Here is a 25,581-nt window from a genome sequence, read left to right as displayed (position 1 = left end):
AAGGTTGACACTGCAAGCTTATGGGTCAAAAACATCTAACACTCCTAGGCTGGTGAATAATGGCCTAGAACCTGTTCTTAAGGGGGAAAATGTAATTGCTCTCACGGCCATTTTTTGCGCTAAAAATATAGTAAGTCCTACTTTTTTTTAACATGTCATTTATTTTGTTGATGTTTCTGGATGATTGGTGAATAATTATGGAAATGAGTTATTAATCTGTCATCAGATCCTTGTCATGTGACAGACGCTCCAGCAGACAATATCATCTTGATCAAGATTGTTGACAACGAGGACGGGCAAGAAACTAATGGCCTCAGGATCACGTGTCACGTCGACCCACGTGACCAGCCATTTCCACCAATAGAAACTTACAAGATTGCAGTGAATGACGTCATCGAGTCAGCTTCAAACTCCCCTTCCTTGATCCTTGAGTCCATTCCGAGTGAATGCGTTGAAATCTCCTGCACTGGTATCAACGACATCGGAATGACGAACACAACAAAGACTTACTGTCCAAGAAGCGACGGTGAGACGATAACATTTTTCCATAGTGTTAAAGTCCATTTGAGTTCATGCACACATTCTCTCACCAAATCTACATAATAACCACTTTCTCTTACGTATTGTTAATTTACTAGACAGATTTTTTTTTTGAAGATTTATCCATCTTTATCATCTACATACACCAGTTCTGTTTTAATAATGATAAGGGTAGCACCTTTATCGTTGATTCTTCCAAGTTGATTAAGGAGACACATTAGTACATGTTGCCTTGTGAAATTAAAAAAAGAATGAACAATAATTCAGGTCGCGGCACTTTGAATAGATTCATTTTTCTTTTGACATCGTTATTTTGTATTTACCCTAAACCTTTCGATCAATTAGCTTAAATGTCAATCGACCTAATAGCGGTAATGCAAGAGAGTTATTTTTTTTTCCCCTTAGTGCTGGAAGGTAGCTTGAATTTACAATTGTTTGAAATCGTGAATAATATTTCTACTGCTCATAAGTTTTAATAGGGCGGGTATTCTCTTTAGATGCATTGCACCACTTCCCAATATTTGTATTTCTAAATTTGTCACGTACCGCCATTAATCATAACTCAAAGAAATAAACAAACAAGCAACAAAACACTTTTTTTTCTCTCATTTTTGTATGTCTAGTTCAAGCACCTCCAGCGAGCAACATCCTCTCCATCGAGACCCAGGAGATCAATGGAGAAGGAAGCCAGGTCATTCTCTTTATCACGTGTCATATTAGTCCCGAGGACCAGCCCTCCCCACACCTTCACACATACACCATCGGAGTCGACAACACCACTCTCTCCTCGTCCAGCAGTACCTCGGCTCTCTTCAGACCACGCCCACACAACAGGTGCATCAATGTCACGTGCTCGGGGACGAACGGGATTGGTTGGACCTATAACACCAGTCTAGAGTACTGCTCGACTTTCGGCTCGGAGAAAGGTTGATATACTTTTGATATATTGATTTTATTTACCACAAGGCTGTGATGTAGAAAGCGAAAGAACAAAAAAAGAAAGAAAAACAAACAAGTAAACAATCAAGCAAAAAAAAAAACCAAACAAACAAACAAAGAAAAAAAACAACAACAACGTAAGATTTTAATGTGAGATTCCAAGTAACGGCTCGGTGAAAGGTTAATGTTCTTCTGATACGATTTTATTCACCAAAGGAATATGATGTAGAAAGCAAAACAGAAAAAAAAAAATCACGAACAAACAAAATAACAAACAATCAAATAAACCAAACAAAGAAACAAAAAATAAACCCGCAGAACTGGAAGGTTACACGTAGCGAGGTTGGCGGAGACAATTTTCTCCAGCGTTTTGATGCAAATCAATTTCAGTTCATATACTTATTTTTTTCTTTTTTTTCTAGTCGCAAATTTGTTCACGTGAACAAACAAAATACTGCCGTAGTAGAGTAGGATTTGTTTGTTTGTTTGTTCGTTTTTCTTTTTGTTTAACAAAATAGTAAAGTTTTAATGCTAACATTCATTTTTAAATGAGTTTTAAAGTGTTAATTAGGTGTTTTGTCGTGTTTTGTTTTTTGATAGACAACGCAAAATTTTACAAGCTTATTTGTCGAGATTGCGCAATGTCATCCAAACTCAACAGTGTCTGGTTTAAAATCTTCCTGTGATTACCGAGGATTGGAGGGGGATGTTTCTCATAAGGAATACTATCGTTGATTTCTTGACAAAAGCAAACAAACAAAACAGCAATAAAATAAGCAACATTACATGTTATTACAGAGTTAGGTTTTTATTTTGAACCAAATATAGATCTACCCGCTTGAATTCACTATTATATTTAAGCCTTGTCTACTCGTTCTACTCGAACACTAACGACTTTTCCTAGATGTTTTCGTCTGGTGTGTATTCTCTTGAGATGAGATAATCTTATGTTAGACCATTTTCCTATTAGTTTATTTATCAATAAATCAAATCGTATGGTGGTACCAAACGATGCGGCAACGCTTTAGGAATAACTGCCTAAAGAGAAAAGTGTGTGCAAGAACAATGACTAAGAGAACAATTATATGACTTATGGGGGCTCTTTAATTATCAATGACGGACATCCACTTCTTTGTGTGTTGGTTAATTCAAAATGAATGCAAATCTATTAAAAATTTAATTAGTAGTCGGTTTGGAGTTAAGGGCTCTCATCTTCACGTTGCAAGATTAGTAAACTTATTCCCCCTCCCCAGAAAAAACAAACAAACAAAAAAACAATCAATCTCTTCTTTGCCTCTCACTAAATCTAATAAGGAAAAGTCCAAGATATTGAATGTGTTGATAACGAATATTCAAGAAGTCATCCTACTCAGATCTTAAAGCCAGTAACAAACTATGATGATGATTATGAAGGACCAACGCTTTTACATTTTCATTTACCATTCTTCTGAAGTTGTTTACTTGTTAAATTCTGATCCTTCGAATTTTGAGTAGGGGTCTTAATATTGTTTATCAACGATATTCAGGATTTGAGAAGAATGGTAAGTACCTGACACAGTCTCCCAACCCCCACCCCCACCTCCACTCCCCCCCAAAAAATGATTGGTTTTTTTATGTTGTTGTTGTTGGTTTTTTTTTCAATCTTAGGTCACGCGCCTCCAGCGAGTGACATCCTCTACATCGAGACCCAGGAGATCAATGGAGAAGGAAGCCAGGTCATTCTCGTTATCACGTGTCACATTAGTCCCGAGGACCAGCCCTCCCCACACCTTCACACATACACCATCGGAGTCGACAACACCACTCTCTCCTCGTCCAGCAGTACCTCGGCTCTCTTCAGACCACGCCCACACAACAGGTGCATCAATGTCACGTGCTCGGGGACGAACGGAATTGGTTGGACCTACACCAGTCTAGAGTACTGCTCGACTTTCGGCTCGGAGAAAGGTTGGTATACTTTTGATATATTGATTTTATTTACCACAAGGCTGTGATGTAGAAAGCGAAAGAACAAAAAAAGAAAGAAAAACAAACAAGTAAACAATCAAGCAAAAAAAAAAAAAACAAGAAACAAAACAAAGAAAAAAAACAAAACGTAAGATTTTAATGTGAGATTCCAAGTAACGGCTCGGTGAAAGGTTAATGTTCTTCTGATACGATTTTATTTACCAAAGGAATATGATGTAGAAAGCAAAAAAAAAAAAAAAAAAAAAAATCACGAACAAACAAAATAACAAACAATCAAATAAATCAAACAAAGAAACAAAAAATAAACCCGCAGAACTGGAAGGTTACACGTAGCGAGGTTGGCGGAGACAATTTTCTCCAGCGTTTTGATATCTCTTTATCCCTACATGATTTAGTTTTGATGAGACTGGAATTTTTATGCGTGAGTTCACTTATATTAAACTTCCACCCGTTTTTTTAATGAATTATTTCAACCGTTGTGATGACATTCATTCAAAATACACACATCATCAATCTAATATTCATCCATTTTGTTTCTGAAGACTTCATGCCCAGAAACAGTCGATAAAGTTTCCTGGATCCAATTCTTGGAACTCCAGAATTCCTGAAAATCTTAAGCTGCCTTTGCATAATTTCAAGAAAAAAAAATGATATGTTTTTGCCTCCTCTTTATTCTATGTTATAATAATTTAATTATCAGGCCTGAGAGGTTCTGGTTGAAACTATATGCATGAGGCGACTTCACTAGTTCTATTTTGAAATAGTGCTATAATGCTACGTAAGACAACGAAGAGACATAGTTTAACCAGAACGTCGAATAATGGTCTGGTATATTTGTTTCATATCCCTCCCAATTAATTGAAGAGTAACAGCAAAGAGCGTGGTTGACTGGTCTAAAGATTCGAAAGTTTCACAATGTGGAAGTGTATAACTGTATGCATTGACTGTGGGATGCCCTTTATCTCTCGAAGCGAAGACGCAGTGCGTTTGGTGAAAAATCGTACTGTAACATGATGTATTATGCATTAAAATACGCGCTTGGCAAATACCCATCGCCATTGCAGCATGGTAATATTTTTTTCCCCCAAGGGAAATATTTGGGCTACGATTTTCATGACATAAATAATGTTTTGTCGCTTTCGCTGGCCTCAACCAATCAGGGGTCAAGAAATAGTTTTTGAGGAATAAGATATATTGTAGGCTTTGGTAGTTTTCATCCCATATTCCTTTTTGATGGTTCTCTGTCAAATAGTAAGGTCATATTTTACCATACAGGTCCAATTACTTGTCTTCATCGAGGAGTTCTTCAAAAGTCGTCGACTACGTACGCCCTGTTTGTGACGGCGTTCCTCATTTTGATGGCTAACTGTGCGATCGTGGTGATAAAAAGAAGAAAAATCATAATCTACTACATTCTTTTTCTTTTCATTTCACCGTACCTTTTCTTCTTTTTCTTTGACTGTTTCTATCATGCCTTCTACATCCCCTTCAAGTGTTAAAAATTCACCCTTTAACCTCTTTGTCTCTACTTTCTTCTTCCCACTCTTCCCTTACTTCTTCTGTTCATTTTTATTCGTTGTTGACATCTTCGTCTTTTTCTTCTCCTGCGGCCGTTAGACTGTCAACCTTGTTTAAATTTATACACGAGTCGATCAGTACTTCAATGGAAATAATTACGAAGAAAAGCTAAGGGTGGCAGTTTCTGGTTTGAACATTTTATTACTGGATAGGGGATGTAACTGTGTCCCCAGGTAGAACCGAGTCTCCGTGAACGGTTTCTATCATGTAGAGTAACAACAGCATTTTGAAACGTTGGTCTTGTGAGTGTTTGAACAATGTTATGTCAATAACAACAACAACAACAACAACAACAACTACAACAATTGTAACCTTTACTTTTTGAATATATAATTTGTTAGTTTTGCTGATAAGGTTGTAATCACAAGTAAATTTTGAAACCCATAATTTTATGACATTAAATAACATGTGACCTGTATGCCTCCGCTCTAGTAATGATTAAGCCTGTATACTATGGAGATTTTTCCCTTGTCAAATATGTCTTTATACTCTTCTAATAGCCAAATTATTTCTATTTTGTTTTGTTACTCTTCTTATAGATGGACAGCACAAACCGGAATATCGGCCTCATAATCAAGTTTGTCATTTTGTTCGACAAAAACAACCACCCACCTGGCGAATGTGACAGTGGATGAGTGTAAAGGCAGTAGATAATTTACCTCTTTTATTAAGCAGATGACAACCAGAAATTGATATTACTTCTATTCTAATACGTATATGTCGATTGCATGGTATGTGCACGGAAATAGGTAAGAACAAGTATTATCTTTAAGCGGATTTTTTTTTTTTATCTTGCTTTTTTTTTTTAGTCAGACCTTCTTCTCAGTACCTAAATAATTGGTGAAGGAAGAGAAGTCTAGTCTCCGACTCGAGGACAATTACGTGAAACCTTCATAGATGTGATTAACTGGTCTTTACTTTTAAAACAAACAATTTTCATTACATCCTATGTCCATTGTACGTCAAAATATAGGATCAAATCATATTCATTCTAATTATATAATATACCAAAGTGCGCACTCAAAATTCAAGTAAAATTCTCAAGCTGCTGGACATGAAAAGAAGACTATCGTGGCTTGGATATGTAACGTGTATCCACGTTCACACGCACAGACACACACCTTATGACTTGTGATCTAGTCATCCCTGATCGCAGCATCACTGGGTTTAGTATGACAAGACTATCTCTCCGTAAAGACGTATGCGATGTTAACTGCGTGTGTACTGAATAAGGTATTATAATAATTGTATTCATGAGTAAAGATCTTCCCATCTTCCTATAGACCGTGTTCTCAGAACCTAAATCATTGTTGACAGAATAGTCTCTGACACAAGAAGACTTACGTGAATCCTTCATTGATATGATGTACTGGTTTTAAACCAGGACCATGTTTCATAAAGATGTTCGTAAAGTAACGAACAAAAACTGGTTTTCAGTTCAGATGTGCTATACTTATCAGAATATCAATAATTCAGCACAAGAACTGATCACCAGTCGTTAATAAGTCGTTCATAACTTTTCGAACAGCTTTATGGAACACCCCCTGGACATTTTCTTTGCTTCTATGTGTTCAAAGCATTTGATCAAATCATATCCTGTTTAGGCTTTATTGATGATATGATTACATCAGTCTTTATCCGGTAGTATAGGATTGTCATTGTGAAAGCATATCACTCAGTAAAGACTTCTTTTGAAGATCAATAACCACGTCTTTACAACACTTGTCTGATTTCATGATTGCATATTTGTCATTGTATCTTTTCTCCCTCTTTCTGAAAAGAAAACAGAATCTAAAATCAAAATCACAGTCAGTGACGGATAGTAGAACGTGTTTGTGAATAGGTAAGGATGTTTCTATTAAAGTCACGTGACGGATGAGCGGGAGAAGTACGCTGTGTAAAAATTGGCAAAAGTAAGATTGAGACACATGTATGTTTGTGTATGCATCATGTCCACGTGTGTAAGCATGAAATGGCGTGCTTATGTGCATAGGTATAGAATGGTGAACACAGACTACCCATGACTGTGTAAGGCAAACTGCAGCGTTGGAGTTGAGTGTATCTGCGATGCTCATGACCTTGTAGTATGACCGTATAGAGAATGACAGGATGTTTGCAGAAAACAAGTTTGGAGGCAGAAGAAAAACACAATATGAGACTCCGCGTGAAATCGAGACGAATTTATATTAGTGAGTAGATGGATATGATTGTATGTTTGAAATGGATGGTGTAGTATCGGTATAGATGAGGATGAGAGTTTAAACATTTTGCTAGATATCAAGAAATCACTCACAAAATATTACTGAGCATATTATTCTAACAGGAATTCTAAAATCGTTTGATGAAAATCGGTTTATGGCTAAGATATCAAAAAAAGATAAAATAAAACAAAGAGACCGTAATAAAAGGTTGGTCCCATGCACCTTTTATTAGGTTAACTCTGTTTTAGGATATCTCAGCCACTTCCAAACCAATTTTCATCAAATAAACAGTGGATTCCTTTTGGAATCACACATCTTTCATATTTCAAAAGGGTTATTTCGTTATCTCACCAAAGAATGTTAGAGAGCAAACAGAAGTTAGGTCTCAACCAAAACTATGCGATTCCTATAAAAAAAAAAATCTGAATGTATGTAAGACTCTGTATGTGTGTGTGTGTGTGTGTGTGTGTGTGGACTCCCGTCATAACGAAGTCCTCGGGACCGGCAGTTTTCTTTCGTTATATCGGAATTTCGTTATAACCGAACAAAATAAACAATAGAAATACATAGAGTGGATGACATTGCAGCCCAAATTTTTACTTCGTTATAACCGGAAGTTCGCTATAACCGTGTTCGTTATAACGGGAGTGCACTGTATATATATACATAAATGACCCTACATCAGAAAACCAATAAAGAAGCCACAAGACATGGATTTTTTAGCGCGATCATGTTCTGGAAGAGTATCCAGACTTGAAACTTTAAATAATGCATAACTCAACTCAAAAATACTCTCCTATAAGCTATCTAAATATTGGAAAGAAAGCACACACTCTGGAAAAGTGTGTTCAGAGAAAAGAGGTTCTGAAGTACAGTCTATGCAAGCGTTTAATCTTACCGTGAGCCGTGCTGTGTAAAATAAATATCGGAGTAGGGCAAAAAAAAAATATTGTAAAACTTCATAGCAACGACAGTGAAGGGATTATCAAATCAATATGAATTTGATCATGCTCGACTAATATGATTGACACATGTTGTGTGTAGTACCAACTTTCGAAACAGTGCTAGCAGCATCCTTGCAGAAGATGTAAGAATTGATCTTGAAAAGTGTGTAAAGATTTTTAAGAAATGAAAAAGGGGCTCTTCGGGCACATCTAATCACACAATTATGCTTAAAGTAAAAAATAAATAAACAAAACAAAAAGGAAACACACAAACGTTTCCGAAATAATTATACAGTCTTCGAAGTCTTATTACTTCATTTTCATTTCTATGTTTCACGAAAGCAGGCACCTATATCTACGGACGGGGTCATAGATTTTCAAACGCAAAGAGCTTTATCAAAAAGGTGTTGTTTTGTTGTTGTTGCAGTTGATTGATGATGATGATGATTTTGGTTGGGGTTTTAATCTGAAATAAAACAAACTATTATGACAAACGCCCTCAACGACATGTTCTATAGAGCAAAATTCTATCGGAGGAGTCAGATTAGATGTCAACCTCATCACCATTAAGATTCAGGTCTTACAGAAATGCCTGAGATGGGATTGATCAGAGAAGGCCTATAATAGTGGAATATAATGCAGTATTGAAATTAAAAGAGTCTGAGGTTTTCCCACAATTCTAGATATCTCAACACTTGCTTATGATAAGTCACTCGTTCTTCAGCAAAATCGTGTCGGAGGAGGCCGCAGACGGAAGTCAACCTGCAATAAACCTCAAATAAAGTAATTTAACTAAAAGGTATTTGTAGTATTCCAGTATTAGAGTGTAATGAAGTGCTGCAAGTAAAATAATCTGAGGTTTTCCTACAAGTCGAAATATCTCAACAAGACGTGTCAATCTCTCGTTCTACAGTAAATTTGTGTCAGAGGAGGAAGACGGAAGTAAACTTGCAATGCAGTTCAATAATCTAAGTTCTACAAAACATTCAGTGGTGGTTTTGGTAGCATAATATACCATGGAAAGTAAAACAGTAAAATATTCCTACAAGAAGAGACATCCCAACAGGACGTCTTACAGTGCATGTGCCGGTAAGTTGTAACTGTGATGTAATATTGAGAACATCATGCATGAACATACGACCTGTTAAACTTGTAAAAGATGGAGTTATCAACACCTTATGCTAATCACATATTCCTAGGTTCTGGAATTCAAAGAGCATTACGAAGATTTAATAGAGGAAGTGCAGTAAAATTATTTTGAAATGGACTCGTCAGACTCCAACCGTCAAAAAAACAAACAAACAAAAAACACGGCAATTTACCCAAGCAGTGAAAACAAGAACAGCAAAAAGTGAGATCCTCTATCGATATAGCTTTACAGGGAATATCCATGAACACGTAATTGGATTTAGCCTGTTGCTTCATGTTGCCACATGTTCTTAACTTCATCACCAGCTTCCATTCCTTTGCCAGGAATGGTTTTTGACCTGTTAAAGTGGATTGTCTTTTACAAATTAATATGTATTATTACATTAGAATATCAAGTAATACGTGCATTGAAGATATGCCCCTCATGGCAAATATTGAAATAAAAGAAATGAAATAAAAATTGAAAAAAAATGATATCATTCATCACTGATAGTAATATGGAAGCTTGAATTTAAAGAGCAGACTTCCTTTGGTTGAAAGCAAGTGAATTTTGTTACTCTTTCTAATGGGTTCCTGTTGAATAGGTGAGTTTGTTGATGTTTCTTTGTTTGTTTGTTTCTTTCTTTATTTCGACTGACCTCTACGAAGTCATTGTTTATTTCTACTTCTATCTTCCGTGTAGATACCAGTCTCCTATCTTCAGTTACAGGGCAGTATATTTTCAAACAAAAGAGCTATTGAAAAACAATCGTCCTGGTTTTGTTTGGTTTGGTTTGGTTTTGTTTGGTTAAAAGCCATTTTGTAGTTCGACTTTGCGCATGAGCAAAAAAAAAAAAAAAAAAAAAGTCATTTTATAACAGGCATTGCATCTGTGATGCCATGATTGCTCATGTAAACCTTAACAGTTCGTGCTAGCACATCCACCTGATAGCAGCAAATTGTTCATTAAAGCCCAGCATTTGGCAATAATAGTAGAAATAGTTTGCTCTGCATACAGTGCACACTATGAAATGATGCTTCCCTGATTGTTGATCGAGAGGCGGCTTCTCTGGTAACCAGTCTGGTCTATGCACATTTATTCTTTGTTTGAACATGAATTCCATAAATTGCTACGTCGGGCAACCGTATGCCTCATAACGCTTTGAAACAAAAATTACATGCCTCAACCAAATGAGCAAAAAGAAAGGTCATTTTCGGAAAGGTTCACGTGAGCTAATTACGAAAGTGCTGATACATGTACCCACAACAACTAAGATAAGCCCCAGTGCCGAATCTGATAAGCCACACTGATGAACTCCCTCAACGACCAGTTCTTCAGCAAAATCGTGTCTGAGGAGGGCAGACGGAAGTCAACCTGCAATCATGCAGTCCAGTATTACGTCTAAGGTCTCTAACTTTCACCGGTAGTATTGGTAGTATAACAAAAATCAAAGTAGAATATAATGGAGCATGGGAAGAAAAGAAGCTGAGATTTCTCTACAAGTCGAGATATCTCAACAGAGCGTATATACCACTCGTTCTACAGTAAAATCGCGTCAGAGGAGGCAGACGGAAGTCAACCTGCAATACAGTTCAATGATTTTTAGGGTCTTAAAGAACTTTCACAGGACATCGTACTATTAGAAGTATAACAGTATAGAAGTAAAATGTAATGGAGCATTAAAAGAAAAGATCCTGAGGTTTTTCTACAAGTCGAGATATCTCAACAGAGCGTATTTACCATTAGTTCTACAGTAAAATCGTGTCGGAGGAGGCAGACGGAAGTCAACCTAAAATACAGTTCAGTAAGTTTAGGGCCTTGAAGAACTTTCACAGGTGGTATTGGTAATACTGTATGTCCACTGAAAGTAAACGAATCTGAGATATTCCTACAAGTAGAGACATCTCAACAAGACGTCACAGTGCATGTGCCTGCTATAGTTGTAACTGTGGTAGAATATTGAGAACATCAGAACATAGTATTATACTAGTTTATAAAAGATGGAGTTATCAACACCTCAATGATTATCACATATTCTTAGTGTCTGCTATATTCACAGATCATTACGAACTGTTAATAGAGGAAGTGCAGTGAAATAATTTCAAAACGGACTCGCAGGACCTCAAACGTCAACAAAAAACCGGAAATATGCCCAAGCAGTCAAAACAAGAACAGCAAAAAGTGAGATCATATAATTATCCATATAGCTTGACAGGAAATATCCATGAACAAATAAGTGGATACATCATGATGCTATATAATACTCAGACCAGCATTTCCAATGCGCAATGCCGTGATTCCCATTTATATACATTGTAGTTCATTGATCAGTCTAAATTTGATATCTCAATTGTGAAAATTCGTCCATTCTCATGATTTAAACAATAAACACATGCTATCTTTGTCCGTTTCTCACTTATCATTATAACGGAAGTTCTTGGTACATCCTTGAATTCGTCTCTACGCCGTAGCAAATCTGTCATATTTTCTGTTTTTATTTATCTGAAGGTTTTTTTTTTCAGCAATTCGATAACAATAGACATTGGTGTTCAAATATGCTTCAGAAGGGATTTGCAAAGACTCGTATATCTACGCAAATAGAATTTTAAACTCTAAAAGCTTGAACACAAGAAATCTGATTTTCACAGCATCCAAACCCAACTGAAGTAGAACAAGGAAATCAAGACATGTGTTTTGATCATGGGATGTAAAGCGAGAGACCAGCCTTCCAGCCCACCGCACGTTGCGCGGACGGATCTGGATCACGGAAGTTGTCTTTTCTCCATTTACAACTATACCAGACCGGGTGACGAGTGATGTTTATAATCAAGTATTTCTTGAAATGTACAACACTCTCTCCTTCACATTCTCCAGGAGTGATATCAATTGTGAGTAGAGGCGAGTACAGAAGACTAACGAATGCTGAATTTTATCTTCCTCAAACATCTGGTATTTGCTATGCGAAATATTCATTCCTCTTTTAGAAGTCAACTAAATTAAGAAGAATTACTTTGTATCGATATCTTATACTGATGATAAGTTATTCATTTCTTTGTATTCATTTGTCAGTTTATTGATATTTTATATCTATTTGTATTTTTGAATGCAATGTACTTAAGTTTTAATAGTATGTACTCACTATAGTATAGTTAATTATTTTTCATCTTTATTTCATCCAGCAGGTTCTCATGTTATCCAAGACTCACATCAGAATGATCGGCAACGGAGTGTTGGTTCAGGTCGGGATTCTTCTCATGAATATTTACCATAACGGTAAGGAGTATAAAAAACGTTAAATAGTCTGTTTATTATTTTGCACCATGGCATTATCCATTTTCGTGCAATTTATATACACTGACATGAATTTTACATTGCAGGCAGCTACAACGTGTGAAGCGGCGAAGAGATATGTGGGAAGTCGTGAAGCAAATCGAATGTTATAAAATGTTATGAAAGACTGAAAATGACCATGTTTGGGTAAATTTTCATCTATTAATGTTGTGTATCATCAGGAGTCTGTATTTACCATTCCTTTCTTATCAAATTACTCAATGCAATTGCTCACTTCACTTATACATGTGTACTTTGTATTTAGGATAATGTAGAACCTAAAGTGTGCATACGAGTCTTTTGTATCTGTGTTAAATTCATTAAATCATGACTCAGTATCAATCCCCTTATAGATTTTCTTTTTGTTCTTTCAGTTGCAATGACAGTGAACCTCGAGGTACCCTTGACTCTCCGGGCTGCCTTGAAGTCACAGCAGTGTGCTCAGGAAATGACATCCACGGCTCGGCTGCTCTGACCTGGTATTTGAACGGCGTCCAAATCACAGACGGCTTCACCACTACCAGCGAAATCATCCGAAGCGATGATTACTGTACCTTCTTTGGGTTAGACTGACCGGTAAAAATTGTGAAAATGAATTTGAAGTACTTATGAGTTTGTGACGGACATAATCTGAATGCATGTGATTATTGGATATTATATTTAGCCTTGAAAATGTGACCGAATGGTTCATTAAATTGAAATTACTTACGTTAAAAGACAGACGATTTCTGCCATATTCATGTAAGGCTTATAATAAGGATTTTTGTCCCTGATAAAAACGAGTATAGTTTCCAGGTCTGAAATGATCTCTGTACAAGCGAAAAAATTCCTACTTTACAACAGCAGGATAGAATGTGTGACACATGTCGAGAAGCTTTATACAAATCATTTAGAAGACAATAAGGTCTTAGCACAGGGAGATATGCTTGGTGAAATGGAAATTTATCACACAGAATGTCGAAACGGAAAACAATGGAGTTGAGAAATCGGATGTCAACTTTTACCCACAAGTGCTGAAATCAGGAAGGGTAGGATTTCAACACCATGTGAGATAAGTATTCTACTAAAATTATAGAGAAGGCACGGTGTTTGATCCCTTCATTTATCTTAACCGGGTTAAAATAACTCTGAGGTAGGGTTTTCTGTCGATTACTAACTTTTTAACACCTAGAGGCAGTGTGTGCTGTGTGACGAATGAAATTCACAACATAACGTCCACTCTATACTGGATGCGGCGATAAGTGTGGAAACACATGTCCTGGTTATGCGGGTGAGTACCGGACGCAGGGGCGGATCCAAGAATTTTGTAAAGGGGGTGGGGGGGGGGGCAAATGATATTTCTGGTGCCACTTCCGGGTTTCATTTCATTTTTTTTTCTATTCATTTCTTTTATTCTTAACGAAAAATAAAGGAGGGGGGGGGGGCGTGCGCCAGTTGCGCCCCCTCTGGATCCGCCACTGGGACGGGTGCACGCCACTTGATAATTTGACTACGTTCCAAAATACACAGTGGAACAGGCACATTGTATTATAAATACGGTACACTAAGCTTTGTGCGCGTATATCAAAGCAAAATGAGTATGATGAGAGGCGGTACCAATGGATAGGCCTATAGTTATTACGTGAGTATATACAGCTGACACACAATCACGGCTGGATTCAACTTTTAAAGCAAATCTTGTTTCGCCTTATACTTCACTTTGCTTTGTCTTTCCTACTTCTTATAGCCCGTTCATGGTAATGACTTTCCTCATCAAAAAGCCAAAGTACCAATGTCCTGTTAATCCCTGTTCAATGCCAAATACATGATGAAGTTTTACCTCCTTTCCCACTGTGGCCAGGCCCTATTGGTATAGGGCAGAAAGCAAATGCTTGTTTTCCTGAAAAAAAAAAATGGGCATGAAATCGTTTATTTGTATAGCAAGATATAGCAAGTATAGCAAGAACTGAATGAAGCTCGGTGTACCCACTTGACAGCTGCTTGATCTCCGGTCATGATTACTTCTTGTCATGGCCAAAATACGGTATTTTTGAGAATGCTTGAAAATATGGATTACAATAATAGTGATTTATTTTGTTTCGTTTGTATATGAGAGCCATGAATATCCTTACGCCCTTATACATTATGATCATAATTTGAATATCATTCCTGTGTTTTGGAACTACGCGGTCGTCCTCCAAAACAACTGCATTAATTACAATAAAATTTCATTAACAACGCCTCTATAATAGGAATTTCTTGTTAGTTTTGTACGTTTTCATCATAATTTCATGTATTCACGTAAATTACATGTCAAGATGCCAACAGTTATATTTATAGACAATTTGTGGTTATCAACAATACCATAAAACCTTCAGACTTGAGATTTCGGCAATGTATATTGCAGCCTGTCACAAATAACTCAGTAAAGTGCACCGTTTTCACCTTGTGCCGCCAGCACCGCCGTGGCTCCGGCGCGTGTGTGTATGTGCGGGGTGGGGGAGGGCACATCGGGTTTCATGAGGTAACAAAAAAGAACACAAGAAAAAAAAATACGTGTGCAGAAAAGTAAAGGGGGGGGCTGCTGGCTCATGACAGGGGTAGCAAAAGGTATTAACTTCAAGATTCTTCTTCTTTCATGTCTATCGTATACATTGTAAAAAAATTTCCACTGCCTATATCTCAAAAACATTCTTCTTTACCAATCACCACGAAATCTTCGTTCATAGAACTCACAAAGATTACAGCTTCACCTCGAATTAATTAGTTGAGGGGATTGTGCTTTCTCATACATGGGCCAAAAACTTTGGAACAGCCTTCCAATATCTTTTCGACCAGCACCTTCTATTGATGCTTTCAAAAAGAACCTCAAGACCTATGATTTGTGTATTTACATTGACAAAGAATGTTTACTTGTATATAGGCACCTATGAGTATAGTTTCTTTGTTTATTGTTCTTATATCTTCTGTGATACTCTGTTGTAACGTGATACATTTTTTTTTTTTTTTGTAGGACCTATACTCTTTTCCATAGAGCCAAGAGCATCGTTTTGGGGTAGAAATTATGTATTATAAGAGTCTCTCTATAAGGCCTATAATAAGAACGGCCCAAGTTCAAATTTGGCTGCAGATCGTTTTGTCATGAAAATCATGCACCTGCAACAAAGTATAGCCCGTATTGTTAATATAGATAATCATTCAAAGTTTAATTTTTAATTTGTTGGAGTGACATTCTCATTATTGAAATACAACAGAAATATAAGATGTAATCTGTCCTTTAAAAATATATATTTCTCAATGTTCTTTCTTGTAAATAATGACAGTCTTAAAACTTTAATTATCATGATAGGGGAATGTGGGGGGGGGCGGCACGGGTGGTTATGCTGTGCATTGATCAAACTATAGAGGGCTCAATCTACATCACTAGGATCTAGTAATCATCCATTTCATAAATTCGGCATCACTTGCTGTTTGTTCATGGCTGGATGGTGAGTCGAACCTATGTTAAAGTGATTATTTGAAGCTGCATTTCATTGCTTTTAAATGACAATTAAGATAGGATTACTAGTGCATGTTCATTAATTCTTATAATGCTTACACTAATCAATCTTTACTCTTAGTGTAACATTTCAGTTGGCTTGCATTTGCCGGCTCCTGGCAGCTGCTAATGTGTGCGGGATTGCATCGCATTCCACTATCACAAAATACTAGTACTAAGGTGTGAAATCACGCGCATAGTGTGTGCATGTTGCATAGTTTTGTGTGCGTAGTGTACATGTATGTGTGTTCGCTGAAAGCTTTGGCGAAAGAAATTCGGTTGGATAAACTTGTATCTACACCAAAGTTGATGACAAGTTTGGAGAAAGTGTAAGGTTACGACAGCCCGTGAATGTGCCAACTATTACTGGGATTGAAGGTTGCTGGAAATGCTATCGTGATCATGAGGGTAAGGTGTGATTAACACGTAAAGCTAAGGCAATGTAAGAGGTAGAAACTAGGAGTAGAATGACCTAGCATTGATGATATCAGACTTAGACGTTACAGTTAAACTAACATTTATAGACGTAGACCTACACTAGGCCTACTACTACTAGACCATACCGTTTGCTGTTCCAGTTTGTGTGCCTGTTAAGAGACGCAAGACATTGTAAAATTCGTAAGTTTCAAGTCGCTTTGATTTGGTCTAAATCAATTTAAAAATATTAAAATCATTTCTTGTACTGTAGTGCTGTGATAGCTGCTAGTATACTGATAGTTTGATTATCATAAATAGTATTTTGATTAGCAGTACGGCATAGGCCTAATACCGGTTAGGTTAATCCTTCTTCCATAAGGTTTACTTGTAAACAGCTTCTTCTTCTTCTTCTCCTTCTTCTTCTTCTTCTTTTTCTTCTCCTTTCTCTCCCCTTCTTCTTGGAAAGTACAGTCACCATCAGGTGAACATGTAAAATAAGCCTATTGGTGTTCTATTGCCAGGTGTGGTGGATGTAACTAGTGACTTTAAAAACAGTTTTACATCGTATACGTACTTTGTGCAGCTAAAAAACAATGCTCTTCTATCAATGAAACAGGATGTTGTACATCTGCTTGAAGAGGTTTGCAGAGGTGGTGGTGACTAGTTACTCAGACAGAGTGTTTCCATAACCTGATAGCATCTGGGAAGAAGGATCTTTGGTAGACAAGAGTCCGTACAAAATTTATCTGTCCACGGAGTGATGTTGGTACTCGGCATTAGGAATGTTTGAAGGATGCCCATACTATGGTTGATTACACGGTGTATCGTCAGCATCTTGCTCTGTGTCCTGCGTTCCTGTAGAAGTTGCCATTTGAGTTTGCTATAGCAGATAAGACTGTAAGAGATTATGAATTTGATTTGTTATTATGGTGTATTTATTCTCATTCCATGAGTTAGAGATGTTGGAATATTGAAAGTTAACATTATCGGGTTCTGGCAAGTGTTGAACAGACTTCTCTAACTAGTAGTTTGTGTAAGAGGCGTCGTTTCGTTGTCTCAGAAATGTTTGTAATTGGTTTGGTTTGTGATGTCGTTATTGTGCTGATCTGGTGAGATGTCACTACTAAACATCGACCTAAGACCCACGGGTTACTCACAACACCAACCCTCAGATTTGTGTCCGTGAATATGAAGATATTCACAAACGAATGAATACGATAAGCCTGCAAAAACAGACAAGCACAACATCGTATATGTGTGTATTTGAAGGGATTTGTTTCTTGGTTTCTAATGTTATGTGCATTTGCAGTTAAGTTTTTTATTACGAATATTTATTAACTGCGCCATCCCATAGGAAAGAAATCAGCCTGCCGCATACTGCTGCGGATGCCTTGCCGCAGATCTGCCGCAGACAGGCATCATTTTCACATGCAAATTACTCGTAGCTGCTGCCGCAGACTCTTCCAGGCCACTGAGGGAGACTGGAGAGTCTGCGGCAGATCTATGCGGCAGACTGTTAATGATGAATATTCATATAAGTACGATTTCAGGAAGAGCTTGTGGTAGATCTGCGGCAAGATTTCTACAGGTATGCAGTATTAAGTATTAAAGCGGCATTAGGCTGGGGCAAGTCAGCGGCAAGTCTGCAGCAGACGCCTATTAAATATGTATATAGATCTAGTAAATGACCTAACCTACATCGGCAAGTATGCACGAATTAGCTAGGGCTGCTGCAAGTAAGCGGCAGGTATGCAGCAGTCTAATGCTTAGACTCAGCTATAGTTCTACATACAATTGCAATGCATCACATGATTTGTATACCCACAAAAAATTGTTATGTTTTATGGCACGGTTACTAAAATATATGTGGCAGATCTGCGGCAGATCTGCAGCAGGCTGATTCATAAGTACAATTTCAGGAAGAGGTTATGGCAGATCTGCGGCAAGATTTCTACACATGCAGGTATGCAGTATGCGAGAAGTCTGCCGCAAGTTCCTCTCTGTGGCAGCCTTCCCGCAGATCTGCCACAGACTGTCAGTGTTCCTGCCGCATACTAACAGTTAGTATGCGGCAGGTCTGCAGCAAAGCTTGGTTCTGCCGCATACCCCCGCTGCAGACTAAAAAGTATGCTGCAGACCTGCGGCAAGTCTGCCGGAGATCTGCGGCAGACTTTTCTTTTTCTTATGGGATGTGTTGATTAATCTGCCTAACGTACAATATAATATTAGCTTGCAATTCATGTGATTTTGATAAATGTCATTTATCTATCTATTTATCTTTTTATCTCATGTTTATTACAGTGAGGCTGGTTGGTGGATCAACCCAAAATGAAGGCCGAGTTGAGATATCGTGTAACGGGCAGTGGGGCACGGTGTGTGACGGTGGCTGGGATATGAGAGACGCGCACGTGGTGTGCAGAGAACTCGGCTACTCATCGGCCTCAGCTAGTTATAGGTCATCGCACTTTGGGCAGGGATCTGGACCAATCTGGGTTCACTGGGCTTACTGTGATGGAACGGAAAACTCTCTGGTTCATTGCCTTCGTAATCCATGGGGGTGTCATGTGATTGACTGTAGTCACAGATCAGACGCCGGAGTGAGGTGTGAAGGAGACCGTAAGTTTGATTCATTTATTCACGCATTTCATAATGTACTGAGTAACTCAGGCCAAGTTACAGAAATAGAAATAATAATAAAATAAAAATCTAAGATGAAATGATTAAAGAAAAGGGTTTAAAATTGAATTAAAGTAGTTTGTTGTTCGAGTTTTGTTTCTTTCTTTATCTCTCTCCCTCTCTCTCTCTCTCTCTCCCTCTCTCTCTCTCTCTTTGCCACTAGCACTTCACACAGTGTTGTACGTCAAAATCAATGCACAATCTAGCGGGAAGGCACAGTGCGTGTGTAGGGTTGATAGTTTTGCATCGCCAAGCAAATTTCAAATATGCACAAACTCTCCCTAAATATTTTACAACCAAAAGTCCCTACACCTGAGTCTACAAAGTCTGGTAAAAGTTGAATATTTGCTATTAAGTTGAACACTTTTAGACTCATTTAGAAATGGCTGTACTCTGCTCCCGTGTACGTGTACACTACCATACCGCAGCCAACTGTTTGAGTGCAGCGCAAAGTTTAAATTCAAACCATCGAGTGATTTCGAAATGGGTAAAAGGGTCTTAACCGGTTTTTAAATATTCAACTTCTTTTTGTGTTTGTGTGTGTGTGTGTGTGTGCGTGTGTGTGTTTATCTTTATGGGTTTTTTTCAGTGTTTTAACAAAAATAAACAAGGCAGTCCAGTGTAAACAGCTATGTACACGCGTGTGGCCGGCTGACCGGCTGGATACAACCAGCTAGCTACACGATCGACCAGCGAGCCGGCGCGGCGCCCCATCGGAGCGCGGCGGCCAGCGCTATGTTCCCAATGGGTACCGGTATGTAACATAACAAGCGAGCGCTACTGAACGTAGGTCCTATGTACGTGGATTCTTTCTGAGTGGCCCGGTGACCAGGGGCCACCAAAAATGAAAGTCGAGCCACGAAATTTCGAAAAAGGGCAAATTTGATGGCCCATTTTTTGTTCTTTTTGTTGAAAAGTGTCATTTATTTATCTTTAGATGTTGCAACTCATGTACCTGTCAATGAATATCAATACTTAGTCTTCACCATTCAGCAGTTAAATTTTAGGATGGATGACAAGGACTGAAAGAGTGCCAGAGATCGAGTGTTGCGAGTTTGTTGAGGTTTATTTACACTACCGCTATGAAGTACATTTATGAGTAGATATGTCCAGCTCCTAATTCTTTCTATGATAGAACTTGGATATTTGACTCATTATAAAACAAAGATTTCTAATGCTTTTATTGTTTTTTTTTTCGGAGCAACAAATTTTTCTCTCGGGCCACCAAAAATTAGAAAATAAAAAAAAAATGTAGATTTTGATGGCCCCGTCGGGCCACCAAAAAAAAAAAAGAAAAAAAAAAGAAGAAGTTAGTGTTGAGCCCTGTTTTACCTGTGTAATGAGAAATAAAGAAAGTTATTTAACACGAAGCTAGGTGTCTAATCTTAATTTTTTTTTAATGTTTTAACTGTCATGATAAAGTACTTGGGGTATGGAGTTACCGGTAAGGGTTTCATAACAGTTTTCCTCCCTGAATTAATTCAAATTTATTATGCATTGTAGCACACCAAATTCTCCCTAATTCAGAAATTTGCATATTTCCTCTCAGAATAATTCGGAATCTTTTTTTTTTGGGGGGGGGGGATAGGGATCAGCTTGTTTTCCTAATTTCTTTCTTAACTAAAAAAAAAAAAAAAAAATAGAAAGGTTTTCACAATACCACTTGAGAAAAAAATCCAGACCTTAGGAAGACAAATCTTATTAGGAAGGTTTTCAGAATATCATCCGCCTGGAAGGCCTACATGACATTTGGTGTGTGACCATACCGTCCTCCCGAAAGAGGCAGACCACTCTGTCCCTTGGATAGGACATAAAATGGAGGTCCCTTGTGTGAGAGAGTCACAACTCATCCACGTAAAAGATCCCACTTCATTCATTCATCGCAAAGAGCAGGGTGCGTAGCCCAGAGAAGTGGTCCCGGCTTCCATCCAACTGGACCCAATGGGAGACCAGGAGCCCATTGCATAACAGTTACAATTTATGCTAACTTTACCATCCAATGGTAACTACCATGGCAACAATAGTCAATAGCCAATCAAAATCAAGAATTCCATGGAAGTTGCCATTGGATGGCAAAGTTACCATAAACTGTTACGCAACGGGCCCCAGCTATTGCAGCTGAATATGGGCTATCCAGCCATCTCCTCAGATGGAAATGAAACAAACAAACAAACAAACAAAACAAAAATAATTTGAAACCAAGTCAGCCTGCTCATACGAGTGTGTGAAGACAACTCGTCCATGCAAGGTAGGGCCTACAGTGGCTGGGAGTGTTGTTCACCAAGTCGAACTTGATTTGGAATTAACCAAATTAAAGTATGCCACTGGTTTCCCTGTTCAATTTCTTGAGCCCAATCACCACCTGCTTGCGTTTATCGTTATTTTTCTTTTGTTACAGAATTATTTAGTTGTTACTTATTTCATCTTGTATTTTAATGGCTACATGAAAAACGTCTCCAAAATTTTCATCTTGCATTAAAAAGTTGAGCAACATTGATCACAGCACACACAGCATACCATAGATTTTAGTCAATCTTGACTTTTAAGTTCACCTTAAATTCTTTGTGAAACACCCCAAGGTTTGTAGATCCTTCTTGCCCAGAGCCAGTAGAGGCAGGTTGCAAACAGGGATCAGCAGCACAGATTTTAGACGTTTTCATCAGTGTTGTAGAAAAAAAAAATGCGAATGGTTTTGACGTAATGAAATGCCCCCGTTAACAAAAAATCTTTCTTTTAATACTTTAGGCCTTAAATTCATTTAGCCGAAATGACAAACATATGGAAATATTAGAATACACTTAGAATGTTTTTAGAATGCAATGTGAATGCTCCGTGATGTGTGTCAAGAATGCCGGCGAAATGGTCTCCGATAACGCATAAGATGGTGATTTTCACCTGCCAGTCTAGTGTCAACCCGATCATCCTTGGACCATGTTGCTTTGCTACAGATTACTGTCCTCCAGCAAGACCTTTTTGAAAGAGAGTCTCTAGGCCAGGTACCCGCTGGGCAATTACCCCAGACCCTTCCCGTGACCCTAATCCTGCTCCTAATTCTGAACCTTATCCTAACCCTAACCCAAACTCTAACTCCAAACCTAACCCTAACTGTAATCTTTACTCTAACCAGTTACCTTTTCGCTAACCAATGTTGTATTTAATTGGGGGTAATTGTATGAACATTGGAACATTTGAGATATTTCGGCAGAATTTGAGGTGCAACACCGTTCCCATTCTCCCTCAAATGAGGTCAGAATTTTTCAAATGCTGTTTGAATGCCGTAGGAATATTTAGAATGCCGTAAAAATAGTTACAATGTAATCAGAGTCCGATCAAAATACCCTTCGAATGCAGATCGATATTTCTCCACTTCGAATGCTCCTCGAATGTTATTAAGCATGGGCAAAACGTTCGGGCTGGCCACAAGAAAGGACCTAAATGATTGGATTGCACTCAGAATGTCGTCCGAATTTCGAATATGCAGGAATGCAGTTAGAATTTTCATTCCAATGGCGTTCCAGCTCATTCCGCCTCTAGTATGACGGAGGTATTGATTATGATCATTCCATAAGAGACATCTTCGTTCATCATTGAAGCAAGGAAGAACTTTATGTGAACTTTAGGGTCCTATGTGATGATCGATCGCGCCATAGCAATCGCATATGTCTACAATGGTTTACTTATAATGTGGTACAAGATAAATGTTTTGATGATATTCAAACTAATTCCAATTCATTGGCTTCTATATGCTGTTGTTTCTCATGTAGGAAGCGATAATTCTGTCAGCGAGTCTGTTACTTCGGGTTTTGACTACCGTATCAATCGTTTTACATATTACAACGTTAGTAGCGAGCTGACGTTCACTCCGACCGCAGCTGACAATGGGGGCGTACTTCAGTGTCATCTGATCGGCAGTGAACGGTCTCAAACCTTGGTAGTTCAGCGTGAGTACAGTTTCGTTTAATATCTGATCTATCTGCACCTGCGTGCAGTCAAAAATTAACGCCTTCACCTTTAACATAGAAAGTTCTCTCAAAATATTGTTAAAGGCTGTGCTGGTTGCCAGGCATACGATTATTACGACACGACATATTTTTTTCAGACAAGATAATTAAAGGGATGGTTTAGTTTTGGTTGAGACCTAATTTCAAGTTTCTAAAATTTTTTGGTGAGATAATGAGAAACCTTTTAAAATTTAATATGAAAGAGCATGTAATTCTATGAGAAATTCGACGTTCATTTGATGAAAATTCGTTTTGAAATGGCTGAGGTTCTATATCAGAAAAAAAAGGGCGACTCTAATAAAGTGTGGGACCCACACGTTGTTACCATCGCTTTGTTTTACTTTGTTTTTGGATGTTTCAGTCATTCCAAACCCGATTTTAATCAAATAAACTTTGAATTCCTCTTAAAATGGAATGCTCTGTACTATTATCATAGGTGTTTTCTTGGTATCTCGCAGAAAGTTAAAAGCCCAATTCTCATCTCCACCAATACTGTACTATCCCTTTAATAATGCTTATGATGCAATTAATAAGGATCCTTGATTCACATGGCAAGGTATTCAAAAAAAAAAGAAGAAGAAGAAAAGGCACACGTGGTTATTTTCATAAAGTAGAAAATAAAGCAGTTTTGATGTGAGAGTCGAGCTCGCAGCAAATTAGTGCAAGACACTCGAAGCGCCAAGATAATGGTTGTTCGTGAGCTGATATGGAAGCTTTGTTGATTTGGAATGGTACATACATACTTAATATACATCTCTTTTTGTTCATTTCCATGATGAGCAAGATTTTACTTAATGCTTTTGAAGTTATATCAACACTTGCCAATGAAAATAAAAAGATGATAGCACGATTAACTTTGAAAAACAATTAATATTGATTCCTACTTTTTGATCATACATAATGTACTGTATTCTATTAACATTTTTGAAAAAATGTATAATTATTATCAGCAGAATGTGTTCTATCATCCGTCTACCTTTAACTCTCGTCTTCTCGACAGACCCTCCAGCAGACAATATCATCTTGATCAAGATCGCTGACAACGAGAACGGACAAGAAACTAATGGCCTCAGGATCACGTGTCACGTCGACCCACGTGACCAACCATATCCACCAGTGGGAATATACAAGATTGCATTGAATGGCGTCATTGAGTCAGCTTTGAGCTCCCCTTCATTGATCCTTGAGTCCACTCCCAGTGAATGCGTTGAAATCTCCTGCACCGGTATCAACGACATTGGGAGGACGAACTCTACAAAGACTTACTGTCCAAGAAGCGACGGTAAGATGATAAAACTTTTCATATCATTGCTATACCAAAGCGCTTTTGATCAGTATAAGGCAAATCAATTTCAGTTCATATACTTATTTGTTTTTCTTTTTTATTTCTAGTTGCAAATATGTTCACGTGAACAAACACGATACTGCCGTAGTAGAGTAGGATTTGTTTGTTTGTTTTTGTTTTTGTTTAACAAAATAGTAAAGTTTTAGTGTTAACATTCATTTTTAAATGAGTTTTAAAGCGTTAATTAGGTGTTTTGTCTTGTTTTGTTTTTTGATAGACAACGCAAATTTTACAATCTTATTTGTCGAGATTGCGCAATGTCATCCAAACTCAACAGTGTCTGGTTAAAAATCTTTATGTGATTACCGAGGATTGGATGGGGATGTTTCTCATAAGGAATACTATCGTTGATTTCTTGACAAAAGCAAACAAACAAAACAACAATATAATTAGCAACATTACATATTATTACAGAGTTAGGTTTTTATTTTGAACCAAATATAGACCTACCCGCTTCAATTCACTATTATATTCAAGCTTTGTCTACTCGGTCTACTCGAACACTTACGACTGATTATAGATGTTGTAGTCTGGAGGGTATTCTCTTGAGAATTAGTTTATTCATCAATAAATCAAATCGTATGGTGGTACCAAACGATGCGGCAACGCTTTAGGAATAACTGCCTAAAGAGAAAAGTGTGTGCAAGAACAATGACTAAGAGAACAATATGATTTATGGGGGCTCTTTAATTATCAATGGCGGACATCCACTTCTTTGTGTGTTGGTTAATTCAAAATGAATGCAAATCTATTAAAAATTTAATTAGTAGTCGGTTTGGAGTTAAGGACTCTCATCTTCACGTTGCAAGATTAGTAAACTTATTCCCCCTCCCCAGAAAAAAAAACAAACAAACAAACAAAAAAACAATCAATCTCTTCTTTGCCTCTCACTGAATCTAATAAGGAAAAGTCCAAGATATTGAATGTGTTGATAACGAATATTCAAGAAGTCATCCTACTCAGATCTTAAAGCCAGTAACAAACTATAATGATGAT

At 37.7% G+C, this 25,581-nt stretch overlaps 1 protein-coding gene across 1 annotated transcript; it reads left to right on the top strand.

The window, feature by feature from the left end:
- The first annotated feature begins 18,618 nt into the window (after positions 1-18,618).
- On the top strand, positions 18,619-24,652 carry LOC139722152 (uncharacterized). The gene is made up of 4 exons (XM_071633463.1): positions 18,619-19,179; positions 23,004-23,180; positions 24,241-24,522; positions 24,633-24,652. The coding sequence occupies exons 1-4, from the start codon at positions 18,852-18,854 to the stop codon at positions 24,650-24,652; spliced, it is 807 nt and encodes a 268-aa protein (XP_071489564.1). The 5' UTR covers positions 18,619-18,851.
- Positions 24,653-25,581: the final 929 nt, after the last annotated feature.

The sequence above is a fragment of the Diadema antillarum genome, unplaced genomic scaffold (assembly GCF_040938485.1).
Source record: "Diadema antillarum isolate AM-2024a unplaced genomic scaffold, OU_Dant_1.0 scf00000159, whole genome shotgun sequence".
Classification (NCBI taxonomy): domain Eukaryota; kingdom Metazoa; phylum Echinodermata; class Echinoidea; order Diadematoida; family Diadematidae; genus Diadema; species Diadema antillarum.
This window is presented reverse-complemented; position numbering and strand designations above follow the sequence as displayed.

Coding starts and splice junctions, on each gene's coding strand:
- LOC139722152 (XM_071633463.1), top strand. CDS start 18,852: ATGTTTATTACAGTGAGGCTGGTTGGTGGATCAACCCAAAATGAAGGC. Junction 19,180..23,003: donor AGTGAGGTGTGAAGGAGACC/GTAAGTTTGATT, acceptor TTTCTCATGTAG/GAAGCGATAATTCTGTCAGC. Junction 24,523..24,632: donor TTACTGTCCAAGAAGCGACG/GTAAGATGATAA, acceptor TTTTATTTCTAG/TTGCAAATATGTTCACGTGA.